This window comes from Seriola dumerili, unplaced genomic scaffold (genome assembly GCF_002260705.1).
Source record: "Seriola dumerili isolate Sdu_G_001 unplaced genomic scaffold, Sdu_1.0 BDQW01000052.1, whole genome shotgun sequence".
Lineage (NCBI taxonomy): Eukaryota > Metazoa > Chordata > Actinopteri > Carangiformes > Carangidae > Seriola > Seriola dumerili.
In genome coordinates, this window is record NW_019174307.1 from 11,446,392 (window position 1) to 11,469,010 (window position 22,619).

The following is a 22,619-nucleotide window of genomic DNA, read 5'->3' on the forward strand; positions in this document are numbered from 1 at the left end:
CATTAGCCAACCACTTGACTGTTGATATAATAGCTCTGTCATATGTGATGCCGACACCACGAGGTCAAACACGACGGTTGATTTAAATCGTAGCTCATACTTGTTCAGATTTTCAGTTAGACTTGGTATACCAACAAAATGCTTAGTCAAGACAAAGGCATACCTCATCTGTCCTCTTCTAAAAATAAAACCTGATAGTGAGTTGTGGAGTGTATGATGCTTTGTCACTGAATTAGAATTGTAGCCAGTGCTGCTCATTTGCCATGTGTACTCCTCCACCTTCCTAAAAATAACACTCACCCCTGCACAGTGGGCTTGAGTATCCTCTTGCAGTAGTTATTTGCAGTGTCACTATTACATTGTATGCATATCTACTGCACTGCTTTTGCATTAAATTCTCCTGTTTGAGAACCAGGCTATCATCAGTCATATTTGGCAGAGATTTATTTGCCAATTCACTAATATCTACTCATGCATACAGACATTTTCATACATGAAAATATTTTAAGGGGTAAGGAAATATTAATTTAGATAAAACAAAAGGGCCATTCTTTGTGATTTTTTTTCAAATTGATAGCTTACAATATTTTAGTATTAAGAAGCCATGTAACATGTTGATTGTCTAACTTTTTAAACTATTTCTGCTGTGACAGGTATGAACCTGAATAAGCGGGAGTTGAATGAACATGTGGAGTTTGAGTCTCAGACATACTATGCTGCGTTTGCAGCAGAACTTGAGGCCTGTGCACAACCAATGTGGGGTCTCTTAACACATTGCAAAGTCAAAGTAAGTCCCATCTTTACACACAGCTCCAGTGTGCATTCCTGATGATATTAATGGAACATGCATCTCAAGCTTCCTGTGCTGCATGCATTTACTGTATAACTCTGTATGAATTTTTAACATGTTAAATTGTCTGTAAACAGGAGACACAGGAATATACTAAAACTGTGGTACGTTACTGTTTGGAGACCCTTCAGATCTGGTTTGATGCCATTGGCTTCATTGACGAGGTAAACTGAAACAACAAAGTTCTGAACTTACAAGCAAGCCTTCCTATTCCCTGCTTCTCATGACTTATATATGTCTCTCATAGCCTGCTCCAAATCAAGTGACATTTCACCTGCCACTGCACCGCTACTATGCCATGTTCCTCAGCAAGGTATGACAGAGCCACTCATCTCTTAAGGCAGTTGTAGTTGTGTGTGTTATGTGTTTTAAATTAAATTATTTGGTTAAAAATTCTCAGGCTATAAAGTGCCAAGGCCTGGACCTGGACAGCCTCCTGCCTGACCAAGAGATGTTGATGAAGATCATGGTGCATCCACTCCAAATCCAGGTATAACGCTAAAGGGCCGATAAACAAATTTACAATTTTTGTTCACCTGTATATGTTAGTAGCCATGTGTTTATGAAAACTTTCCTTTGTGTGGCTGTAGGCATGCCTGTCAGAGATCCACAGCAACATGTGGGTCAGGAATGGTCTGCAGATCAAGGGACAGGCTATGACCTATGTGCAGTCACACTTCTGCAACTCCATGATTGACCCAGACATCTATCTGCTCCAGGTTAGGATTATGTTTATTTTATGTAAGAAGGGACAATGCACATGTATTAACATGAGCACTCAGGTCCATCATGTAAATGTGCAAGATTTAGCCACACAGGCAAATTTTCATCTGTAATCTGCAGTCCCTGGACTGCTGGATCTCACAGACTTTTTATATCAGTTTTTTGATATCATTTAAATCTAAACTTTTCTTGTTTTACAGGTTTGTGCATCAAGACTAGATCCTGACTACTTTATCTCAAGTGTTTTTGAGAGGTAAGCTGTCTCATACTGCATGCTGCACCTTAATTCACACACAGTTTAGTGGCAGTGCATTCATTTTATACACTGTTTTTTGCCACACAGGTTTAAAGTGGTTGACTTGTTGACCATGGCGTCCCAGCATCAGAATGCTGTGTTAGACTCTGAGCAGGAGAGACCGATGCTTGAAGGAGCACTGACCTTCCTGGTTATACTTACAAGTCTTCGCATACATTTGGGTAAGTGGTACAATAAAGGATGCATGCAGTATTGGGTACCCCAATAACAAATATCTTTCATAAAGTTGATAATGTATTAGCTCAGCATGATAGTGGAGTGCTATAGTTTTAGCCTCGTCTGGGCCACTTGCACATGTAGAGAGTGGGTGATCACTGCCTGACTTATTGCTGCATTGTTGGAACACTTTGCAAAATTAAGAAATTGTTTCAAATTTCATGTTGACATATGCAAAATCTTGTATTATAAGGAGAGGATGGGACACTCTCCCAAAAGTGTTGAAGCATGAAGGTAGACAGTGCTCAGCAGACTCAACAGTAGTGCTGAATTTTGTTAAAGTAATGATTCAATTTTTGAAAGAATAAAACTTTGGAATCACAAGAGAGGCAATATTATTTAGATTTTAAGACGAAGAGGTGAAAAAATTACTTCTGGACCGCTGCTGTCACTGGCAAATTTGCACAGGTGCATCTAATTGAAGTTGACCAAGCTACCAAATGAAATGAGTAGCAGTTTTCTGCTCAATATGTTTTCTGCGCGCTGATGTTTGTAAATGGTAAAATCAACCTCTGGTATAATAATATTTGAAAACATAGAGAGAACTCTGTCTCTTTGCTGATCGAGAAGACCAGCGGAATAGTATGTCTCTAGATACACTTGGTGATCACATTGCCTCACCGTCCAGCACTAACGAGCTGACTCGTTAGTTTACATTACTGTCAGCTGGTGACTGGATGGTGATTTGAATTTTCCAGTTAAACTTTAAGATGATCCCAGCTGATATTATGTGAGGGGCAGGGTTCATACTGGACCGGTCACCAATCACAGGGCTGACACATAGAGACAGACAACCATTCATGCTCACATTCACACCTATGGACAATTTAGAGTCACCAGTTAATCTAAACATGAACATGCAAACATCCACACACAAAGGCCCCTGCTTGCCGGCAGTTTCTTGCTTTGAGGTGGCAGTTCTTACCACCAAGGTGCCTCATTAGCATTTCAAACCACTGGTAGTTAAAATGGCACTGGCCTGTCCTTTGTTTATAGAGCCAAAGACAGGGAATGGTATTATTAAAGGAAGAGGCACACTCCTGCTGAAACTGACTAAAACACAACTGAGTACTGCTATTAGTATTTATTGTAGGGCTGTACTCTTTGTCACCTTGTTTTTACATTCACTGTCCTTCTCATTTTCTCTGTTAGGGATGACGGATGATGAGATCCTTCGGGCTGAGATGGTCTCACAGTTGTGTATGAATGACCGTACACACAGCGCACTATTAGATCTTGTATCCTTCAGTACTTAACAAATACATTAAACGGCAACTATATTTAGTGTTCCAGAACAATCTTGTCTTCCTTAAGAGTGTTTTCGTAGATTCCTGAGAATCCCAACCCAAAGAGTGGCATTGTACCAGGGAGTTGTAGTTTTGAGGAGATGCTTTCCGCTGTGGCTGACTTCAAAGCACCGGTGTTTGAGCCTGGAGGCTCTATGCAGCAGGGCATGTACACACCTAAAGGTAGGATGATTTATTAGCGAACCATTTTAACAAGTAATGGTCACCCTTTTTGAAATGTGTCATGGGGAATGTCACAGAAGTGACTAGTGAGGTAAATGGTGAATTTACATACAATTGCATGTGTTCAGATAAATAAAGTAAATAAATTGGTTTGGTTTGAATCTAGAAACCAAAAACATTCAGATGGCTTTTGGGTGTTGATATTAGTTATTAGTGCCAGTGTTAATTATCCAAAACTCACTGAGACAGACATAGCGCTTTTGTATAGTCTGAAGTGTAATTGGAGGCTCAATCATGTTTTTAAAACAAACACAAAAGGCTCTGTTTGTGGGTGGGAAACCAGTAGGAGCTCTTGTCCTCTGTGCTGCTTTTTGTGTGTCATTTGCACAGCAGGGTTTATACCTGGGGGACAACATTGAGAGGTAGAAATGTCTGTCTGCTGCCATCCACTGGACAACTCTAGTGCTAACAGTAACAAGGACTGCAGTGTGGAGGGAATTGGGCGTGTAATAATAAACAAATCACAGGGCTCTATTTTTTTCTTTTTCTTTTTTCTATAATTGAAAACATGAAGAAATATGTATTTCCAACATCAACAGTGATTTAATTGCTTTAATTGATTTAATTGCAAAAGTGCAACAAAACAGAATCCAACAAATCTTCTTTATTTGTGCCGAGGGACAATGAATTAATATGTGTTCAAAAGTTTAAATTGCTATCCAGCAAGAAGAGTAATGTATTTATATCCTGGCATATACAACGACATTTTTCTGTAGATATGAATCTGGCACATAATAGAAACGAATGTATGCTCAATGCCTTCTTGAATAATAAGATATCTTACACAACCCACTGAGGGGATATATTCACATGAATATCTATATTGTATCTAACATATTGTGCCTCCGACCACAGGTTTTATATTATAATTCATGGGCAGAAATGAGTAAAAATGATGAGTTTGATGCCTGAATAGACTCACAGTCTTAAGCATTAGCTCTGTGTCATTAGTTCAGCCAACCACTTGGGGTCAGGCTTACACCACTTACATAGAGAAGGTGAAAATAGGATGAAAGTGAATCAATGTCACTTTGTACCAGAGGTTAAAAAGCATTTCTTTCTCTTTTCTCAATTAGCGGAGGTGTGGGAAAAGGAGTTTGACCCCATCATGGTCGTTCTCAGAACAGTCTATCGGCGTGACGTCCAGTCTGCAATGGACAGATACTCTGCATTGTAAGTTAACACTGTTGTCTTCCCCCTAAATAAATGGCTTGTTTATTTAATTTAGAACAGTACAGTGGTTTTCATTGTAAAATCGCATTGGATAATGTCCTTTTATTTGCTTGGCAGTCGTCTGCTCTTTTGCTGAAGTATTCATGTTCAGTCATCCCTGACAAAGCCAACCTGAATCATGCTCTGTTCAGTATCGTATGGTCCCCTCTCTCACCTGGCCCTGAAGGGACATGATAAGAAAGGTCAGGTCTGCTGGCTGCTATAGTTGGTTCCAATTAGGTAGCTGTCGAGAAAAATCAATTTATTTCAGGCTAAATTGTAATAGAATTGAGGAAATCTTTCTTGTTTGATTGTGGTACGGACGTCTCCCAGGACAAACGTGTCAGTGGAGGTGGTGAAGGAGATACGTTGGGGTTAATTTTCTTTAAGGTCGCTGGAATGTGTGAGGGATGCTAATTATAGGAAAGGGGCCCTCACTGAGTGCTTTATTGTTTGAAATGGTGCTTGGGAAGATAACCTCTTTATAATGGGATTTTAGGCCATTTTTGGTGTAACTGTAATTGAAAGTGTGGATAGAGCACTCATATAGATAACTGCACTTCTTTCACATACCGAATGCCCTTTTCTTTGCCAATATTTGGTTTTGCACAAACAGAGCCATATTTCTCCTTGAAACACATTGAAGCTGCCATTGCCACCTTCAGAGTCTGATACCAGCCTCATGTTGCTCATTCACACTGTTTGCATATGATGGATTGCCTGTCAAACTGGCCTTGGTTTTATATAATAATGATCCCATCATCACTAATAGAGTGAGCGACCGTGCTGCCCATCGGCTATTCTGTTGCATAGACTGAAATCTTTTGTACAGTGAATTAGACTCAACAGTGTTCGGAGTCACTTTGTCAAACTGTTGTTTCGCTTATTGTTTTACTTTATGTGGATATTCAACCTTCTGTTGCATGTAAGCTAGCACACATTCTTATGGTGTGGTAATTGCTAATTCTTCTCTTATATTTTCTTTTATTGTTGATGATGACTTCTTCTAGTTTGAAGCAGTCTGGTATTCACACCGGCAACCCATGGCCACCTTACAAAGAGAGGACGCCTCTGCACCCGTGTTACAAAGGCCTAATCAAGCTGTTGCACTGCAAGACACTGCACATTGTGATATTCACTCTCCTTTACAAGGTGAGCCTTTCAACAACTATTCATGCTGCCCTTGCATCTCAGTTTACTCCTTTAGCTAAATCAGAAGTGTTTCTGTTTGCCATTTTAATTGGTGTAATTGGTCAAGTAATTGACTTGGCAATTAATTGGTGCTGACATGTTACAAGATATTGGTACATTACAGGACTGAAAAAATGCAGGTGCAGCACAATATGAGCAGATCTCACTGTGTAGATTTGCATAACATAGAAACAAAAATACAAAGGCAGTGACAGGTGATAAGTCGTTTAACTGCAACAATGTTGATATAGTTGGTATCAGTAGTGAGGAGTGTCATATCTGTCTGTATCATTATAGTTCAAACTGTTTTTTATCAAATGAGAAATGGTGATTAACTTGCAGAGGGTTTTCCATGTTTTTCAGTTTAAACTAATAGTTCAATATGTTCTAGATATGGATGGATCATCAGAACATGTCTGAGCATGTTCTGTGCATGGTGCTGTACCTGATTGAACTGGGCTTGGACAACCAAGTTCAAGACAACAAGGAGGATGAGGTGAGATATGGGGCCTGTGAGTTGCAGCCAGTCTTGTCACTGTGTAGACAGCAAACCAGCGTCCTACAAAATGTGTATCTTATGCTTCCAGGAGCCTTGCATTGAGGAGCACTGCCATGACAGCTGGTTCCCTGGCACCAACCTCCTCTCCAATCTGCACCATGTCATCAACTTTGTGAGGGTTCGGGTTCCTGAGACAGCCCCTGAAGTGAAGAGAGAGGCACCTCCTAGCACCAGCACCGAAGCGTCCTCTTATGGCCAGGTAAAATGTTGCTCTGCTAAAGGTTGAGCTGAATTACCATTGACTACATTGCAGTGTGGCTGGCTGGGTATGAAAGCTGAGCATCTCAGTGCTCAAGCCCAGATATTTTTTTTCAAGAGACCCAAGCTCAAAGGGCAGTGATTATTGGACTTGAATCAATCATCAAGTGTCCAAAAACACACTCCGTGGGCCAGTGTTGCAGTGCATTTGCTGGATGGTATTAGTAGGCAATCAACTGCTTAAAGATTAGCCATAAACACTTGATAAGCGTAGGGCATGCCAGGCCTGTGTGCTGACAGTTTTGTTTTGTATCTTTTTGTCCTCCACCAGCTAATGAACCAGCACAGTGACAGCTGGGTGTGGTTTTCACAATTAGGCACATAACATGGCACGTGTCGCTTAAGCCCACTTAAATCAGTAGCTCTGTGTGGCAAATAAACAAATTAACACCAACACGGTTGTAAACAATATATATTTATAGACATATTTCACTTCAATAGAAAAGGCACTATGATGTCTGTGCCATTAAAAGCACTGGAAAGATTGAGTTACCTGCCACCTTCACTTCATTCAACATCCATTTCTCTGCCCTTTCCACTATGTAACAAGCGTCACGCTGGCACAGCCAAATGGAGAGCAGCCACAGACACAATCCTGTCATTGGCTCCCAGCTAAGAAATAGTCTGGCACAAAAATTTAGTGTGTTTAAGTGTTGTTGACAAAGTGTAGGGTCACAACAACCTTGAAAGACTTATATTGGACTTGTATGACATTGTTTTTTCATATTTTCTTTGAGCTCAGCCCTGCCATCCATAGGCTTTATTTATCGTCTTATATTGTTTGTTTAGTACCGTCATGTTCCTCTTTCATATCGTCATTATTATTGTTGCTCACTTTGCTGTACTCACTCCACAGAACTCCAGGCGTCTTTCAGGGAATTGGAGAGAGGTAGTTGTCTGGACCCGATTGCCACCAGCAGCTGCATTTGTCTATTCTATCTTTGTTATGAAAGAATTTCTGTGCACGTGTTTGTTTTGTGCTTTTCAAAGGAGGGTCTGCCTTGGTGTGTTATGGCGTGTGTATAATGTCATGCCTCAGCAGTTCCCCTCCCTCTTGACTGCTGAAACTAATTACGTGTGTAATGCAGGTTTGAGTAAACGCTTTTTAACTGCACGTCAGTATGATTGATGTTGCCTTGACTGGGCAATATGATGTATGTTTATTTAACAGTGCAGCTCTGGTCCTTTTTTGTCAGGTCAGGTCAGGACAATCTTTCAGATGGCTTGTGTGTTTTTACGTCAGAATGATTAGAATTTTTACAGGAATCTGGTTGTTCTGAGCACTATCAGCAAAGGTATTCATGAGATGTCAGCTGAAATTTTATAATGGACATTTAATTTGACTTTTATATGCATTGTCCCTGTCTGACTATGGTAATGAAGAACCTCTCTAATCCATCAAAGTCCATCAGACTATTAGTGATATCATTTTAAAAGATGATGTTTGTGCTTAAAGACAGGTCTGCCAAAGCGCCCAGATAAAGGTGGAATTTGATGGGATGTTGGTCACAAAGTTTTTCTTTTCTCTTTGTTTGCATATTGTGTTGATACAGTGTGGGCGTGATACTTGATATGTATCAAGTGTTGTAAAATGAGTTTATATGTTTGTGACTGTATTTATGCACCATACGTGTTAAGTGGGTTCTTGTAGCTTAAATCATAGAACAAGGCATTAACACACCCAGGCTTATATCACCCATATAAAAACAAATCTGTGTTCTCATGGTGTTATGAGGTGTTTTCATATAAAAATGTCCACAAAAGAATTACTTTATGTAAATAAATGTATATGTTCAATGCTTTCCTAGAACCTCCGTGAAGCTCAGGTGTTCAGCCTTGTGGCGGAGCGCAGGAGGAAGTTCCAGGAGATAATCAACCGCAGCAACACTGAAGCCACCCAGGTGGTCAGGCCCAAGAGCTCCTCAACACGCTGGGTCCCACCAGGCACACACCCCCAGCTGGTGACCGAGATCCTGGAGATCCGAGAAAGCATGCTGTCCCTCCTCATCAAGCTCCACCAAAAGTTGTCGTCCAAGCAGAACTCTCTGTCGGCATCCTGGCTCGAAGATATGGACACAACCCGTCACGCTCATGGAGATGGCATTACAGCCATTGAGCGCATCCTCACCAAGGCAGCCACACGCAGCTGCCAAATTAAGCGTAGCATCCAGGACATTTGTGGAAAGGTGTGTCCTCCGGTGCCACCAAAGAAGAACAGTCCCACTGACAAGAAAGCCATGGATAAAGAAGAAAGGTAGTGTAATCTACAATTGATTGAGTCAAAATGAATGTGAATCAAAGGGTTATAATTAATCACTGAACTGATTGTCTCAGCCTTTCACATTATATAATTTAAACTGCTGTAGAAATCACCATGGGGCATTGGATGTGCAGAGTGGCAAGATATACAAGGTTCTTTGTGTCACCATTAACACGTGAACAAAGCAGCAGCCAATTAAGGCTCTTTGTTAGCTACATTTTCAAGGTTCTAATCAATTTCAGAAGATATCAAATGTCTGCTTACCATTTTTTTTGGAAAAATAACCTACACACTCATATGTGTTGCCATTAACTCTGTACATCCTCTGATGATGGAATGGGCTATAACCATTTGAGAATGGCCTACTTTTGGGGTTGGCTTCACCCCACAGACAAAGATAAGGGTAGAATCTAGTCCCATTCACACAAACTAGGTTTCCATGGCAACAGTCAGGCAGCAGTGCGGTCAGTGGCAGTGAGAAGTGAGAAGCTGCTGCCCATTCCTCAGGCTGGTTGTCGGCACTCCTGAAGCCATCAGTGAAAATTATTGAGCTGTGACGCTCCTGTCTACATTTATTTATGTCCTCTTATTAGGGACTTAATTTGCAGTCAGCTCTTGCCCTGTAAGTCTGCAGAGTGGGGCTCAGCCCACCATATTAGTTTAATAAAGCCCATTTTCCAACTTTCACAACACAGCTTTGTTGAAATCAGACACCTGGTACATAATGTAACAGTGTCCCCTGCTACATTGAAGAATCTGTTGCACATGCTGAGGATGATCAGGGGACACAAGCCCTGCACAACTGACATGCTTAATACCAGGACACTGTTCTGCATTTGTGAAGTGGAAGTGGAAGTAATTTATTATCTTGAATGGAGCAAGGGGTTGCTAGAAACTTGTATGAAATCCCTATTTTCACCCTACTTTCACCATTTTTTTCAGTATTGGTTAAAATTAAGTCTTTTAGACTAAAGTCAATAGAATGTAATATTATAGTTACATAGACAAATGTAGTTTTCATTTGGTTTTGAATTCAGTTGAAAACTGGTTTGCTATTCACATTACTGCACATTCATTTAATAGTATTTCACTCGTTCTTTCTTTCAGACGTCAAAGGGCTAGAGAGAGACAGCAGAAACTGCTTGCTGAATTTGCCTCCAGGCAGAAGAGTTTCATGGAAACAGCTATGGATGTTGGTAAGAAAAAGCCAGCGCACCTTCTTTGCTCTAGTCTTACAACTTTAAATTACTAACACATCATTTGCAGGAGCCACTGCCCAATTTCTGTTTGTAAAGAGTTTGCCTCCTGTCATGGCAGGATACTTTGCATGAGCAGAAAAGCAGCAGCAACAGTGCGACACGTGCTAAAACAATCTTTACTTGTGTGTTGTATATTTACTGTAACATAGTTGTAAATCAAAGTGCAGTATCCAGTCTACATTTGGTAAATGCATGTGTTGAATGTATTTTTTTGAGTTATTGACTCCTCTTGGCTAACACATGCCTAAGGTGAGGTGTGTGGCGGAGGTGCTTAACAAGTGTACCTAAACTTCTAATTTCATTCTAGTTTAGTGTGCTTTACAATATGCATTGTTTTTGTATGGCCACAAACTGTGAGTGCTTGTTTTTTTTCCAGGGGCTGGCATTTTAGTAAATTTTTTATTATAAGTTTAATTTCTCTAAAATAAGCACATTTCTTTGGGCAATCTTTTAGTTACCATAGAGCTCCTTCTTTGTACAAACAAACAGTACTGACTAAAAATGTAGAATGAAAATCAACAATTTGTTCTGAGCACTGTTCTGGATATTAATTGCTTAAACAAGAACTGATGCGGCACTGCTGTACTGTGTACAGCTACAACAACCAGTCTGGTAGAATGCGCTTTTCAAACTGGGTTTGCTCTGACAGTGGAGTATGCGACCTTTATAAAAGCACACAACACAAATTAAGACTTTTTGTTTGAAGGACATCTTGCTACTGTAGCCCTTACGGAAAAGCGCTGTTGGCTGAAATAAACCTATTGTTACTATTGCTTTTACACTGGGGCAAGGTGACAGTGGGCCAAGTGCGTACTAGTGGTTTCTGCAGGCCTGTTAGGAGAAACTGAGAGGAGAGTGCTCCTGTGGGAGTGTGGGTGGCTGCTGGCTGAGGGCACATAGGATCAAAGCACTAATAGTGGGCTGGACTCCCAGGGCCCACCCTGACACAGCATGGTTAGTGAATGAATAATGGCTGCTGTGATCAGATGAACTATTCCGGCAGGACTGTAGTCTGACCTCTGTCTGCACACTTCTTACTGAGCAGTAACTTTAGTTGCTTTTCTTCAAGCTTTCTGCTGGCATTGCATCACCTGTAGTGAAGTAAAATTTAAATGGGATTGAAAGATCAATCAACCAAGTGAATGCAGTGTAGGGTGTTTGTAGATATCTATTTTAATTTTCCTGCAATATAAAATTTGGCAATGTGCTGAACTTGCTGTTTGGTCTTGAAGTCGGTCTTGAAATCAGTTTTTGTCACAGAATAAAACAAAGTTCACTTAAAAACCTTGGAATTATATTCACAATAGTAGAAACCTCTGTTCTTATGTTTATATTTGCATATTTTGTGTCTTACCTGGACACTGGTGTGCGCGCATACAATACTTAAAGGGGGGAATCACAAATTTATGCTGTAGGAAGCATAAAGCAGCAGCACACCAACAGTTTGTGTCCTTGCCGTGTTACCTTGTATGTGTGTGTTTGTGTGAGCATGCGCACACATTGGTGGCTCTGTGTACTGGGGCGGCCTGGGGCTAAAGCTGTAGTGTTGACATCTAATACAAACAGCTTTCATTTCCCCAGGAACACAGTGACCTCTCCTGAGAACATACTCTTCCAAAAAGCAATAAATCAATTTCCAACACAGCTTGACATTTCTCCACAATACTTACTGCTAAAATTGAACACAGTTCTTAACATTTAAAACTAATTTCACATCAGTAATTAATTTCTAGTGTTGTGCCAATCATGCAGATGGGGGAAAGCGAAGAGTGAATTTACTTGTGTCCTCAGTATTGATATATGGACGTTACATACTTCACTGCTCAACTTCCATTTTGGCTGTCTGTCCACATTCCTCTTTAACTGCTGTAAGGAGGCAATACATAGGAATTTTTGAATACTGCAAAAGATCATAGACGGAAGCATGTTCTTAGACTCTGGTCTCCTGGTCAAAATTATTTGCACCCCTGAATTTGAAATACATAATTCAGAAAATGTTCAGAAATAACTGAAAATTAACCAATTTTGTATAACGAGAATAAAATGCCAAATGTTACTGAACAGAAAAAAATAAAACTTCACTGAATTTTCTTTAAGTATCTATAAGATATTTTGGCTTTAGCTGTTATAGTGCATCCCATTGTTATATTTTTATGTTTATATTATCATTTTGTATTATCACTGTTGTGCTATATTTTCAATGAAAGTATTTATGAGGAAGCTTTTGCAATTTTAGATTTAAGGTTTTCCTTCTTTTTTTTGTGACAGAATCCCCTGACACGGAGGCAGCCATGGACCTAGGAGCATCTGAAGTGATGGAGTCTGAGGTTCTTTATGACTGTGTGATCTGTGGCCAGAGTGGACCCTCCACAGAGGACCGACCCACTGGCCTAGTAGTTCTCCTCCAGGCATCCTCGGGTACTGCACTTCCCACCATCCTCCTCATCCTTGGTTTTGTTGATCAATTATAAATAACTGGCAGTGTGGAGCCCGGCCGGGTCAAATTAACAGGAGGAGTCCTTCATAAACATTCATTTTCTATTCCTTTATTGGCAGTCAGGCCAAAAACAGCTATTCATTGCCCCTTTGATCCACCATATTGGGAATCAGACTTTTATTAGGCAGTTTAACCGTTGCTTTAATTGGGTCATTTATCATTCATGTTGATCCCTGCTCACTTGGTACATGGGGCCTTCTGTTGTAAGAGGTAATTTCTTTTCCATTTTTGTGGACAGGGAGGATCACTCACTGTCATCCTTAAATGGCAGTTTTGATTAATAATTAGTCACATTGTAAAACGGTTCAGAAGAGTCTGACCTCAAAATCTACCACCGATGACCAACAGCGGGTCCATTAATTACATCGTCTGTTCTGTCAACCAGGAACCATTATCATATAAAGCTCTACATTGTTGTGTTGTGATGTTATTGTTGTAAATGAATTGTTTTGCATTGTGATATGAGAAGCATAAACATGCAAATTTGTGTGCTGGATGGTAACAACAAAGCATACTTTACTAGGCTGAGATGATTAGTGAATTAATTAATTAGTCAATCGATAGAAAATTAATTGCCATTTATATTGATAATCAGTTAATTGTTTTTAAGTTCTTAATCAAGCAAAAATTCCAAAATGTGTCTCGATTCAGCTGCACAGCTTTTGCTTTGGGAGAATTAGTTGCCTCTGTTTAAAATCATTGTAAATTGATTATCTTTGGGTTTTGGCTGGCGAGTTGCATTAATTTGATAAATTATGCTGGGCATTATTTGCTGTTTTCCAAGACTGTTTTGAAATCTTAATGATTAATCAAAAAAAGGGTGAAAAAAAATCAATGGATTAATGAATATTGTAATGAATTGTAAATTGCAGCCCTTCCTTGTACTGTGAAACTTCTGATCACAATCCTTGATTTTTTTCATGTAAACACTGAATAGGTTAGACAGATTCATCATCATTCATCGCTGACTTCTTCGATTGTCTTTCAGTGCTTGGGCATCGCTGCAAAAGCAAAGAGGCTAAGAAGCTACCGACGAGCGATGAAGAGCACATCTACCCTGCAGACACGTGTGGAGTGGCTCATGATGTCAGGCTGACACTCATGCAACGGTTCTTCAAAGATGTGGGTGTATTGCAGAAAATATTACCATCTTTACACCAGAGAGAGAAAAGGCTGAACGTGCTTAGAACACTATGAGGGATATGGATTTGTGTGTGTAAATTGATAGCTTCGGCAGCTCAAATTATAGGGCTCTCATCCTGTCTATGAATTTCTTGACACTGAGTTTACATGCGTGTCGGCAAAGTAAGCACTGAAATCACAAAAAAAAAAACCATGAAACCTAGTCGATCCAACAGTGTTTACACTACACTGACTTGGTTATAACCAAATACAGTGCTGTGTATTTACTTTGTAGTAGTTGTTAGTTAAATACCTCATAATACATAGCAGAATCACATAAGCTGATTTATTTTCACTTTGTTGTGTGGTGTTTAGTGTAGTTTGTTAATCCAGACATAAACAAAAAAAAAAAATCTATTAATTCATCAGCACCACAAAATAAACAAAAGGTGCAGGAGGTTGAATGTTTGAAGACCTATTTGCATACTCTAATGGATGTGATTTTTCTCTTTTGAATTCTACAGAGTTCTTGTCTGCAGTCTGTGTCAATAGGTTGGGATGGGGGCGTCTACGTCCAGACCTGTGGACACACTCTGCATATAGATTGCCACAAGTCATACATGGAGTCTCTGAGGGTAAGAGAAAGCTTGGACCTTGTAAAATGATGAGTAAGTCGACAGAAAATTCAATTCCAATCAATAACAATTTTGTCAACAGTTAATTAATCATTTAAGTTATTAGTCAAGTGAATATTATATATATATATATATAATATAAACATTTTCTAATTACAGCTACTTAAATGGAAGTTGTTTCTTACACATCTGTGTCATTATTGATTACTACTTTGATTACTCATTTTTTTTTTTTTAGCATTACTTAAACTAAAGGATAAATTGATCACTGGAGGCCTAGAGCCACCATTTTGGGATATATTCCTAGTGTAGATGCAATATGGACTTAAGATTTTGGATCACATTTCCCCTGGGAGGCGCAGTCCTGAATGTTATTCTTTTTCTTTCAAGTTTTGAGTTTAGATTGCATAGGTCAAATGTAACTTTCATGTGTCTTTTTTTTTTTTTTTTTTCTCCAGAATGACCAGGTCCTCCAGGGCTTCTCTGTCGACAAGGGTGAATTTACATGCCCACTCTGTCGACAGTTTGCCAATAGTGTCCTTCCCTGTCGCCCCGGGCGGTCCACAGAGGCTGGTGCCTGGCACACACCCACAAACAAGAAGATGTGTGTGCTGGTAAAGGAGGTAGAAGATCTTCAGGAGAAACTTGGCCTTTTCCCTGTAAGTTTTACAATAAAGTCAGGCATTTATTACTGAAGGCAGCCTGTTTGCCTTACACAGCTGTGCTTTTTAAACACAGTCAACTCATTAGGGGCCGGTGGTAACATAGACAGTGATTATAATTAGTACAAACAATCAGCTTATGCCAAATCATAGGGGGGTGTTGACTACTGATGCAGATGGAAACAGGATGGTTAATTCCCTCAGGAATTCAGAAACAAGCTCCTGTTTCATCAAGCACCTGCCATTCTTTGAGTGTCAGTGATCCAGTGGTACAGTTTCTTTCTGATCGCATGAGATATAGGGAGGAATGTCATTTTAAAATTAGAATGTAATATATAGCTCTCATGTTTGGCACAATACTTTATGCTGTTTTTATTTTGCTTGCAAAAGACAGACTTTTCATACAATTTCAGGGAACTTTTATTAAAAGGGATAATAACTACGAGCTCATCTATATTGCTTGGGGCATATATTGGAATCATCCTTTCTTTGATGAACCATTACATTGCATATTGATTCTTACATACCCTTTAGGTGGATGAAAGTCAGAAGTTTGAACTCAGATGGGTTATAGCAACTTTGTCCTGCAGGAGTACAGTGAAGTGGAGAAAAAGACCGTGCACAGAGGAACAGTTGAGCCAAGCAAATTTAAGATATCTGTTTGCAAAGGGACACACATGAAAAGCAGTTTTCAGAAAACTTTAGTAAAAGTTAGAACTGGATGTTTTCTATGATTGTATGCTCCTGTGTTATACCGTCTGCAGTCTCTTTGTGTGACAAATAGCTGGGAAATTTTAACTATTGATGTTATAAAATAATTGTATCAATTATTCCAAACTCCAATCTAAACTGCCTGTACAGGATAGAAAAGGAAATTTCAATAAAGGTCAACTGTAATCAGTCCCATTGTCTCAGTTTACTGTTAGCTGATAACAGACAGGTGAGTAGTGTAATTAGTGAGTATGTTACAGACATACTCACTAATTACAAACATACAGACTGGATCATTGAGGTTATTGTAAATGCCTTCATCTAAAAACTTTGTCCTTACAGGGAGGTTGTGGACATAACTAATTTTCTCTCATTTTTTTCATCTTGTGCAGGTTTGTGGAGTTATTGATCTGATCGAAAAGCTATGATTTCTTACCTCAGGCGAGCTTCCCAAAGTTCATTCTAGAAGAATTTTGACTTCATTTTGTTCTTATTTTTTAAAGACGGAGTCCAACTTAAGTAAAGAGATGGAGTTGGTTATCAAAGACATCAAGAACACCACTCAGAAGAAATACATGGACTACGGCAAGAACCCTGGCTCCCCTGACAACGATTTTCTCTTCATGTACTCGGTGGCAAGGTAAGAGCAGAGTCGCACAGTGATTAGATGTGGCTCAGCTAATAGAACCCACCCTAGCACTGATTATGTAAATTCTATACTATATACTATTCACAAACCCTTATTCTTGGGGTTGTGCTTGTGCGTTTTAATCTCCATTCATTCTATAAATCTTCTTCATTTCTAATGAAGTGCAGAAGTGCAGGGAATACAGGGATAATTGTGACTGATAAATTGAGAATCGCCACCTCGTCTATGTGGCAGTGTCAGTGGGACCCTGGAAGTTGTCTTGACAGCTCTCAGGTGATTGATCAGAAGTGTTGGTTTGCTGGAGGGTGTGCTCCACTATCACACTGCTTAGGTTTCCTGGGAAACGCTACAGTATGGCAGGGGGTAATATAAGGGAGGGTTCACTATCATACTTCTGCCCCATGAGAAGGAGTTTAAGTTTCTCGACAGATTGGTACAGACTGTTGTGAAGAGGTAACAAAGCCTGATTTATCAGTTGATCTACATTCCAGCCCTCGCCTATGATCATGACATGTGAGACACATTAATAACACTGATTTGTGTGTGGGCTTTGGCTGAGTACTTACATGGTGTCTTAGCCCAGTGTTGAGCCAAAGTACCCAGAGTAGAACTGCAGTCTCTATACGTTAAAAGGAGAAGGTTGATGTTGGTCGAGCATCTGCTCAGATGCCTCCTGGACACCTATGTTGAGATGTTCTGGGCACATCCAACTGGGAGGTGACAGTGGGACAAGCCCATATCACCCAGGAGAAACCTTATATCCTCTTTGTTCTTGGACTTTCTCAGGATCCCACAGGAGGAGCTGGAGAATGTAGCTGGGTTAAAGAGCGTTTTGGCTGCCTTATTTAACCTGCTGCTGGCATGATCCAGATCTGGATAAGGGGGTAGATGGGTTGATAAAACAAATGGTCACATGCAAGTATATACGTATGATTTGGTGTCCTTCTAGCTCATCCCACAACTAGTGCAGATGGGCTCCATGTTGATCCGTAAATGTGGAAAAATTGGCATTTAACAAGAAGGTTCATGCACCTAGCTGTGTACGTGTGTGCATCTGTTGTCAGAGTTACAAGCAATGACTCAGTTGTATTGGGTTATCTCTAAGCGATTCTGTGTGGCTACTGACCTCTAAGTCTACAACGCTCAAACTTGGAGGTCTTCTCTCTGCACCACCACACACATTTTTACACACATTGTTCCATGCTGTTCCACTTGACTTGGCCAGCTCCTCATCTTGAATAACAGAAAAAAGACAGTAGTGTCCTATCTTCAGTATAAGAGTCTTACTTTGTAAGTTTTTTACTCCTGAAAGGATCCTTGGACTGGAACTGAAATTCAATACTGCAGTTGTTGTATAGTACTTGTACCAAGTATATGGATTACTTTGCCTTTTTTCTAGGTTGTTCAGAGAGCTGTGAAGGTGTTTGATTTGTTTTCTTCATATTTCTCATTAAGCTGTTGTATTGGTCCTGGAATTGGTAGCAAGAACGGGTCTTTTTTTAAAGCAGCATCAGCAGCTTTGTCACTTTAGGCCACAATAAAGTTATGTCGAGTTTTGCTTTAGCTTCACTTATTGGGTGTGACTGAGTATGGATTTATGACACCTTTTGTGACTGAATTTCAGGTGGTCTTTCTCAAGCTTGCTTAGTTGCCTAGTTGCAGTTCTTCTTCTTTGGGTGAACTAGCCATCTAAGACACATATGATGCAACTGCGATGTCCCAGTTTAATTTTGCCCAGGAATCTTAATTATATGTCACATCCACCCATTCTTTGGCGAATAGACCAGAAATATCATCTTGGAGAAAAAAATTGCATGGTCCCTTTCTGAGGTATTTGTATCTCCTCAACAGATTGGTCACAGGTATGAAAAATGACTGGCCCCCAGTTCACCTTGGGGTCTCTAACTCCACACCACTCCCATTCTAAAAACTCTGCCCTTCCTAGAGAGTAACCATTCAGACCTTTTGCCCACCCAATGCTGTGATTCCCTCAGCCCTCCACCCTGAACAGAAAGATCCCCTGAGTACGTCTGGGTGCCTGTTGGCTCTCTGAAGTTCAATGAACAACGCAAATTGCCTGAGGAGTGGAAAATTCCTCTGTCACAGGGGCGCTCTTATCAGCAAAAGCCAGATGGAGCTTCACCGTGGCTGCATTATCTATGTGAAATTGCTTTTTCTCCCAGGAAACCCAAGGATTTGCCCCCACCTTCCCAGCCCATAGAAAGAAATGGCCAGTGGCAAGATGAAAACGGGCTAAGATCAGTCTTATTTTAGTAATTCCTATCTGTTTTCACCATCTATGTACTTTGTTAAAGGTTTTAGTTTATTTTTTTTTCACTGTTTTGGTATTGGGGAATTAAAATTCAGGAGTAAAATGTGTTTGGATATGCATGGGAAATGCACATTGGGGATTATGTGTGAACTGTGGTTGGAACAGCTTTTATGCTAATGGTCCAGCTTGTGCGAAATCAGTCTTGGAAAGCTGTCATTTATTTGATACGGAACTGCTGCTGCAAAACAGGCGTATTGAATGGCAAATGGCTTGACTAGGCAGCATCTTTCATCTTCCTAATCAAACTGGTAATAGAGGCAGGCTACGCACCCAAAATTTATGATTTTTATGTCAGTGACTCATCCTATGTAACCTGCAAAGCATAGCAAGGACCTTAGTGCTGGCTTTCCTTCAGAGACAATAAGTCAAATCAATATCACAAATCACAAATTCGCTTCAAGGGGCTTTACAATCTGTAGAGCCTACTACACTCGCTATCCTTAGATCCTCAGAGTATACAGAGGTAGCACTTGTGGTACAATGAAAGTAATCCATTATAGATATTGCTTTATTACAACAGTAAAATTTTAAATAAATGAATAAACATTTGCTAAAAAAAATACCAAAGCAAATTTCTCCATGTAATTCACACCTTTATAATTTCAGTAGATACATGAAATATTGCTGAATAACCATTTTCCAAAAACCCTCGATTGCTGCCTCTTACTTGTTCTTTGGCCAGCAGTCCCACTCACTGTCCATTAATGTGCAGGTACAATGTGAGATATACTGTGTGTCAACTAATAGTAACACCTAATGTGATTTTAACCAATGAAAAGCCAGAGTTTAAAATTGCTCTGACAGTGATGTAAGTGATGGTATGACTGAGCCAGGACGGCACTATTGAGTAAGCCAGAGGTGGGGTCTTCTATTCAGTACACTGGTGAGACCAGACATACAGCATGGTGGTACATGAGAAGGTTGTGCATTTATGGTTTGATCTTGAAGTTTAATCTAAAATATATGAACTTTACTGATAATAAAATGTGCGATATAAATATAATCAGGATCTTTTGCAGGGAGAGTGAAAATGTTTTCGTAGGGTTGATATGTCTAAATGTGTGTAGTGTGTGTGATTCGTATGTTTACGTGCTCTGTCTCCTCAGGACCAACCTGGAGTTGGAGCTTGTACATCGGGGAGGAAACTTGTGTTCTGGAGGAGCCAGTGCAGCTGCCAAACGCTCATGTCTCAGTAAGTACTTACCCCCAGACCTCCCCATCTTTTATATATTTTAGAATTTCTATTCAACTAATATGCAGTATGTTGAGTCTGATCTACTCTGTTGGAATACCTTTGGCCTAATATTATTTCTCCCATGGGTATTTAAAAAAAACACTTCTGTAGTCACACATCCTTTGAGAACATGCAACATTAGAACGAACAGCATCCAGTGCTGACAGTGTCATTCCGTAACAACAATAAAATTACTAAGGAAAGACATTTAGTAGACCGAGTGACCAATTCCCTGTGGTGTTCACATATGTTTTGTCTATAATGTAATAGAAAGTAAGGTGCCAAGTAAGAGCTGAACCATTTCTAATCATGCACTGTCTGTGGGTTTTCAGTGACCTGCTGTGTTTTCACTGGGTTTTTTTTTTCTTTTCTTTTTTTTTTTTTTTTTACAAAATGGTGGTTTACCATGTTTTAATGCAGATGGCTGTAATAAGGTGTCTGACTTGAGATCAAATCTATTCATCCGTGTTACAGCAGTGAGCCATTAAAAGAAAAAAAAAACTAAGGGGCGATTATCAATGGCAGGCAAGGACAGATGCTGTCGCAGGTGAGCTGTTGGGGGCAGTCGGGGTAAATGAAGCTGACAAATGGGTCAAGTGCTGTTTTAGTTGATTGTGTCATAAGTGACAAGGACGTGTGTCTAGGTGAGGATGAAAGCTGTGATCTTTAGTTGACATCAACCACTACCAACATTTATTCTGTTGACAAAATCTACAGTCTTAATTAATTGTTCAAATGTCAAAAGTCTGTTGTTCAGACTACATCCCATTTTCTATTTGTTTAATTATTCTATCAAAGTTGTGGCTGCTGCAGTGAAATGGCCTGTCATCCTTGAGTGGCTGAAGAAAGTGTTAACACTGGAGGTTTGCCATTTTTGAGCTACATTAACCATGTAGCCATGCTGACAGCCAAATTTACTCAGTTGCAGTACATTAGTGTTCGTTCTTCTTAGGGAAATGGATCTGAAGGAAAACGGCAGACGTGTGCTAACTGTGAGAGCCCATGGGGTTCCTAAGCTGGTTCCCCAGTAGGCACTTGTTCTCTTCAACTGATGAGGGTACGATGGACCACGGAGGCAAGCTGCCTGCAGTTCCCTTGAAATGGACTAAATCGACTCTAGAGAGTCCAGCCTCAGAATAGCATGTCCTTGGTTTATTTAACTGCAAATATTTGAATTAATCTTTGGGACTGTGTGACTGCTACTGTACAGGGAGTTTAAAGGCAAATCACATTGACCTCTGTTGTGCAGACTTGCAATACTTGGTGAGTGTTGACAGCTGTTTTTGGTTTATTTGACACCCATCATTTTTTGTGTTTGGTGTGATTTTTACATGTAGACCACATGCTTTTTTTCTAGACAGTAAATGGGGACCATTGAAAATTTTGGTAATATAGAAATATCAAAGGGTACGCAGTGTTTTGCAGTCTGTGATCATCTCGCCTTGTTACATGTAGGAGCGGAGAACACAGATTGATATATTAAACCAAAGTGAGAGTTGCTTCCATGCAGGCAGGTTGTTCAGTCAGGTGGATCAGACCGAATAAAGAGTCGTTTGCAGTGTCGGCTATCAGGAACCAGGTAAATAGTCCTCAGAGCAGCCATTTGCTGGTGAAGCTCATCTCATAGTTGAGGACAGTTAAACTTCTCTGGCACACAGGAAACATCCCATTAGCCTAGAAATGCTTCTTTTGTTTCACTGCCTCCTCTTTTCCTTTTGTGCCCCAGTGTCTTACAATTGTCTTGGTAGTGCAGGAAGCAGAATAACATGCTGAATAAGATCCAAATAAACTAAAGTAAGTTCATCTCACATGAAATTACGCTGTTTCACTTTTAAATTGGCTTGACAAGACAAACAGCTGTGTGATCAGATGTTGGACCTGAAGCTTGAATTCAGTCTCTTCCCTCGATATAGATTTTGGACTTTTATAACAGTAGCAGATTAGCAGTAGCAAATTACAGCCCAAATTTTATTCATCTCTCTTCTATTTCACATTTACCTTCCTCCTTCCCGTTCCTTGCCTCTCCCAGGTTAATTCCTTGTAAGAGATGAGGTGTAGTGAGGGCAGAGAGGAAACAATCACAGAGAAGACAAATAGGATGCAACCGACGGCTGGCAGACACCTTGCTTTCTTAATGCTGTGTCTATGTTAACCTGTGGAGGGCAGTGTTGCTCTGCGTATTGATAGTTCACACACAAGTCAAATTGCAGAGCTGATTATTGGAAGCACTTTGCTGCATTACAGTATCATAATTCCCTGTAAAACAAAATCAAATATGATTAGTGTTGCTCATTGGAAAAGGTTTGGGTTGTACAGAAGGTTCTTGCATTCACCTAAAAATGAGAGTAAATGGAACAGATTGGTTTAGTGACACTGGTTCCAAATAGGGTTCATATGTGATTTA

General features: G+C 40.0%; 1 protein-coding gene across 3 annotated transcripts in view; it reads left to right on the top strand.

The window, feature by feature from the left end:
• The window catches only part of ubr3 (ubiquitin protein ligase E3 component n-recognin 3 (putative)), a 42,985-nt gene that overhangs the window by 6,352 nt on the left and 14,014 nt on the right, over nt 1-22,619 (top strand). For all 3 annotated transcript variants that reach the window (XM_022740409.1, XM_022740410.1, XM_022740412.1), the window contains exons 10-30: nt 654-787; nt 928-1,014; nt 1,098-1,163; nt 1,251-1,340; nt 1,441-1,569; nt 1,774-1,826; nt 1,917-2,050; nt 3,258-3,343; nt 3,433-3,574; nt 4,711-4,807; nt 5,857-5,998; nt 6,429-6,533; nt 6,625-6,795; nt 8,663-9,108; nt 10,222-10,310; nt 12,642-12,791; nt 13,859-13,992; nt 14,517-14,627; nt 15,086-15,286; nt 16,504-16,640; nt 20,088-20,173. In XM_022740409.1, coding sequence (XP_022596130.1) covers nt 654-787; nt 928-1,014; nt 1,098-1,163; nt 1,251-1,340; nt 1,441-1,569; nt 1,774-1,826; nt 1,917-2,050; nt 3,258-3,343; nt 3,433-3,574; nt 4,711-4,807; nt 5,857-5,998; nt 6,429-6,533; nt 6,625-6,795; nt 8,663-9,108; nt 10,222-10,310; nt 12,642-12,791; nt 13,859-13,992; nt 14,517-14,627; nt 15,086-15,286; nt 16,504-16,640; nt 20,088-20,173 — 2,790 coding nt within the window. The remainder of the gene's footprint in view (nt 1-653; nt 788-927; nt 1,015-1,097; nt 1,164-1,250; nt 1,341-1,440; nt 1,570-1,773; nt 1,827-1,916; nt 2,051-3,257; nt 3,344-3,432; nt 3,575-4,710; nt 4,808-5,856; nt 5,999-6,428; nt 6,534-6,624; nt 6,796-8,662; nt 9,109-10,221; nt 10,311-12,641; nt 12,792-13,858; nt 13,993-14,516; nt 14,628-15,085; nt 15,287-16,503; nt 16,641-20,087; nt 20,174-22,619) is intronic.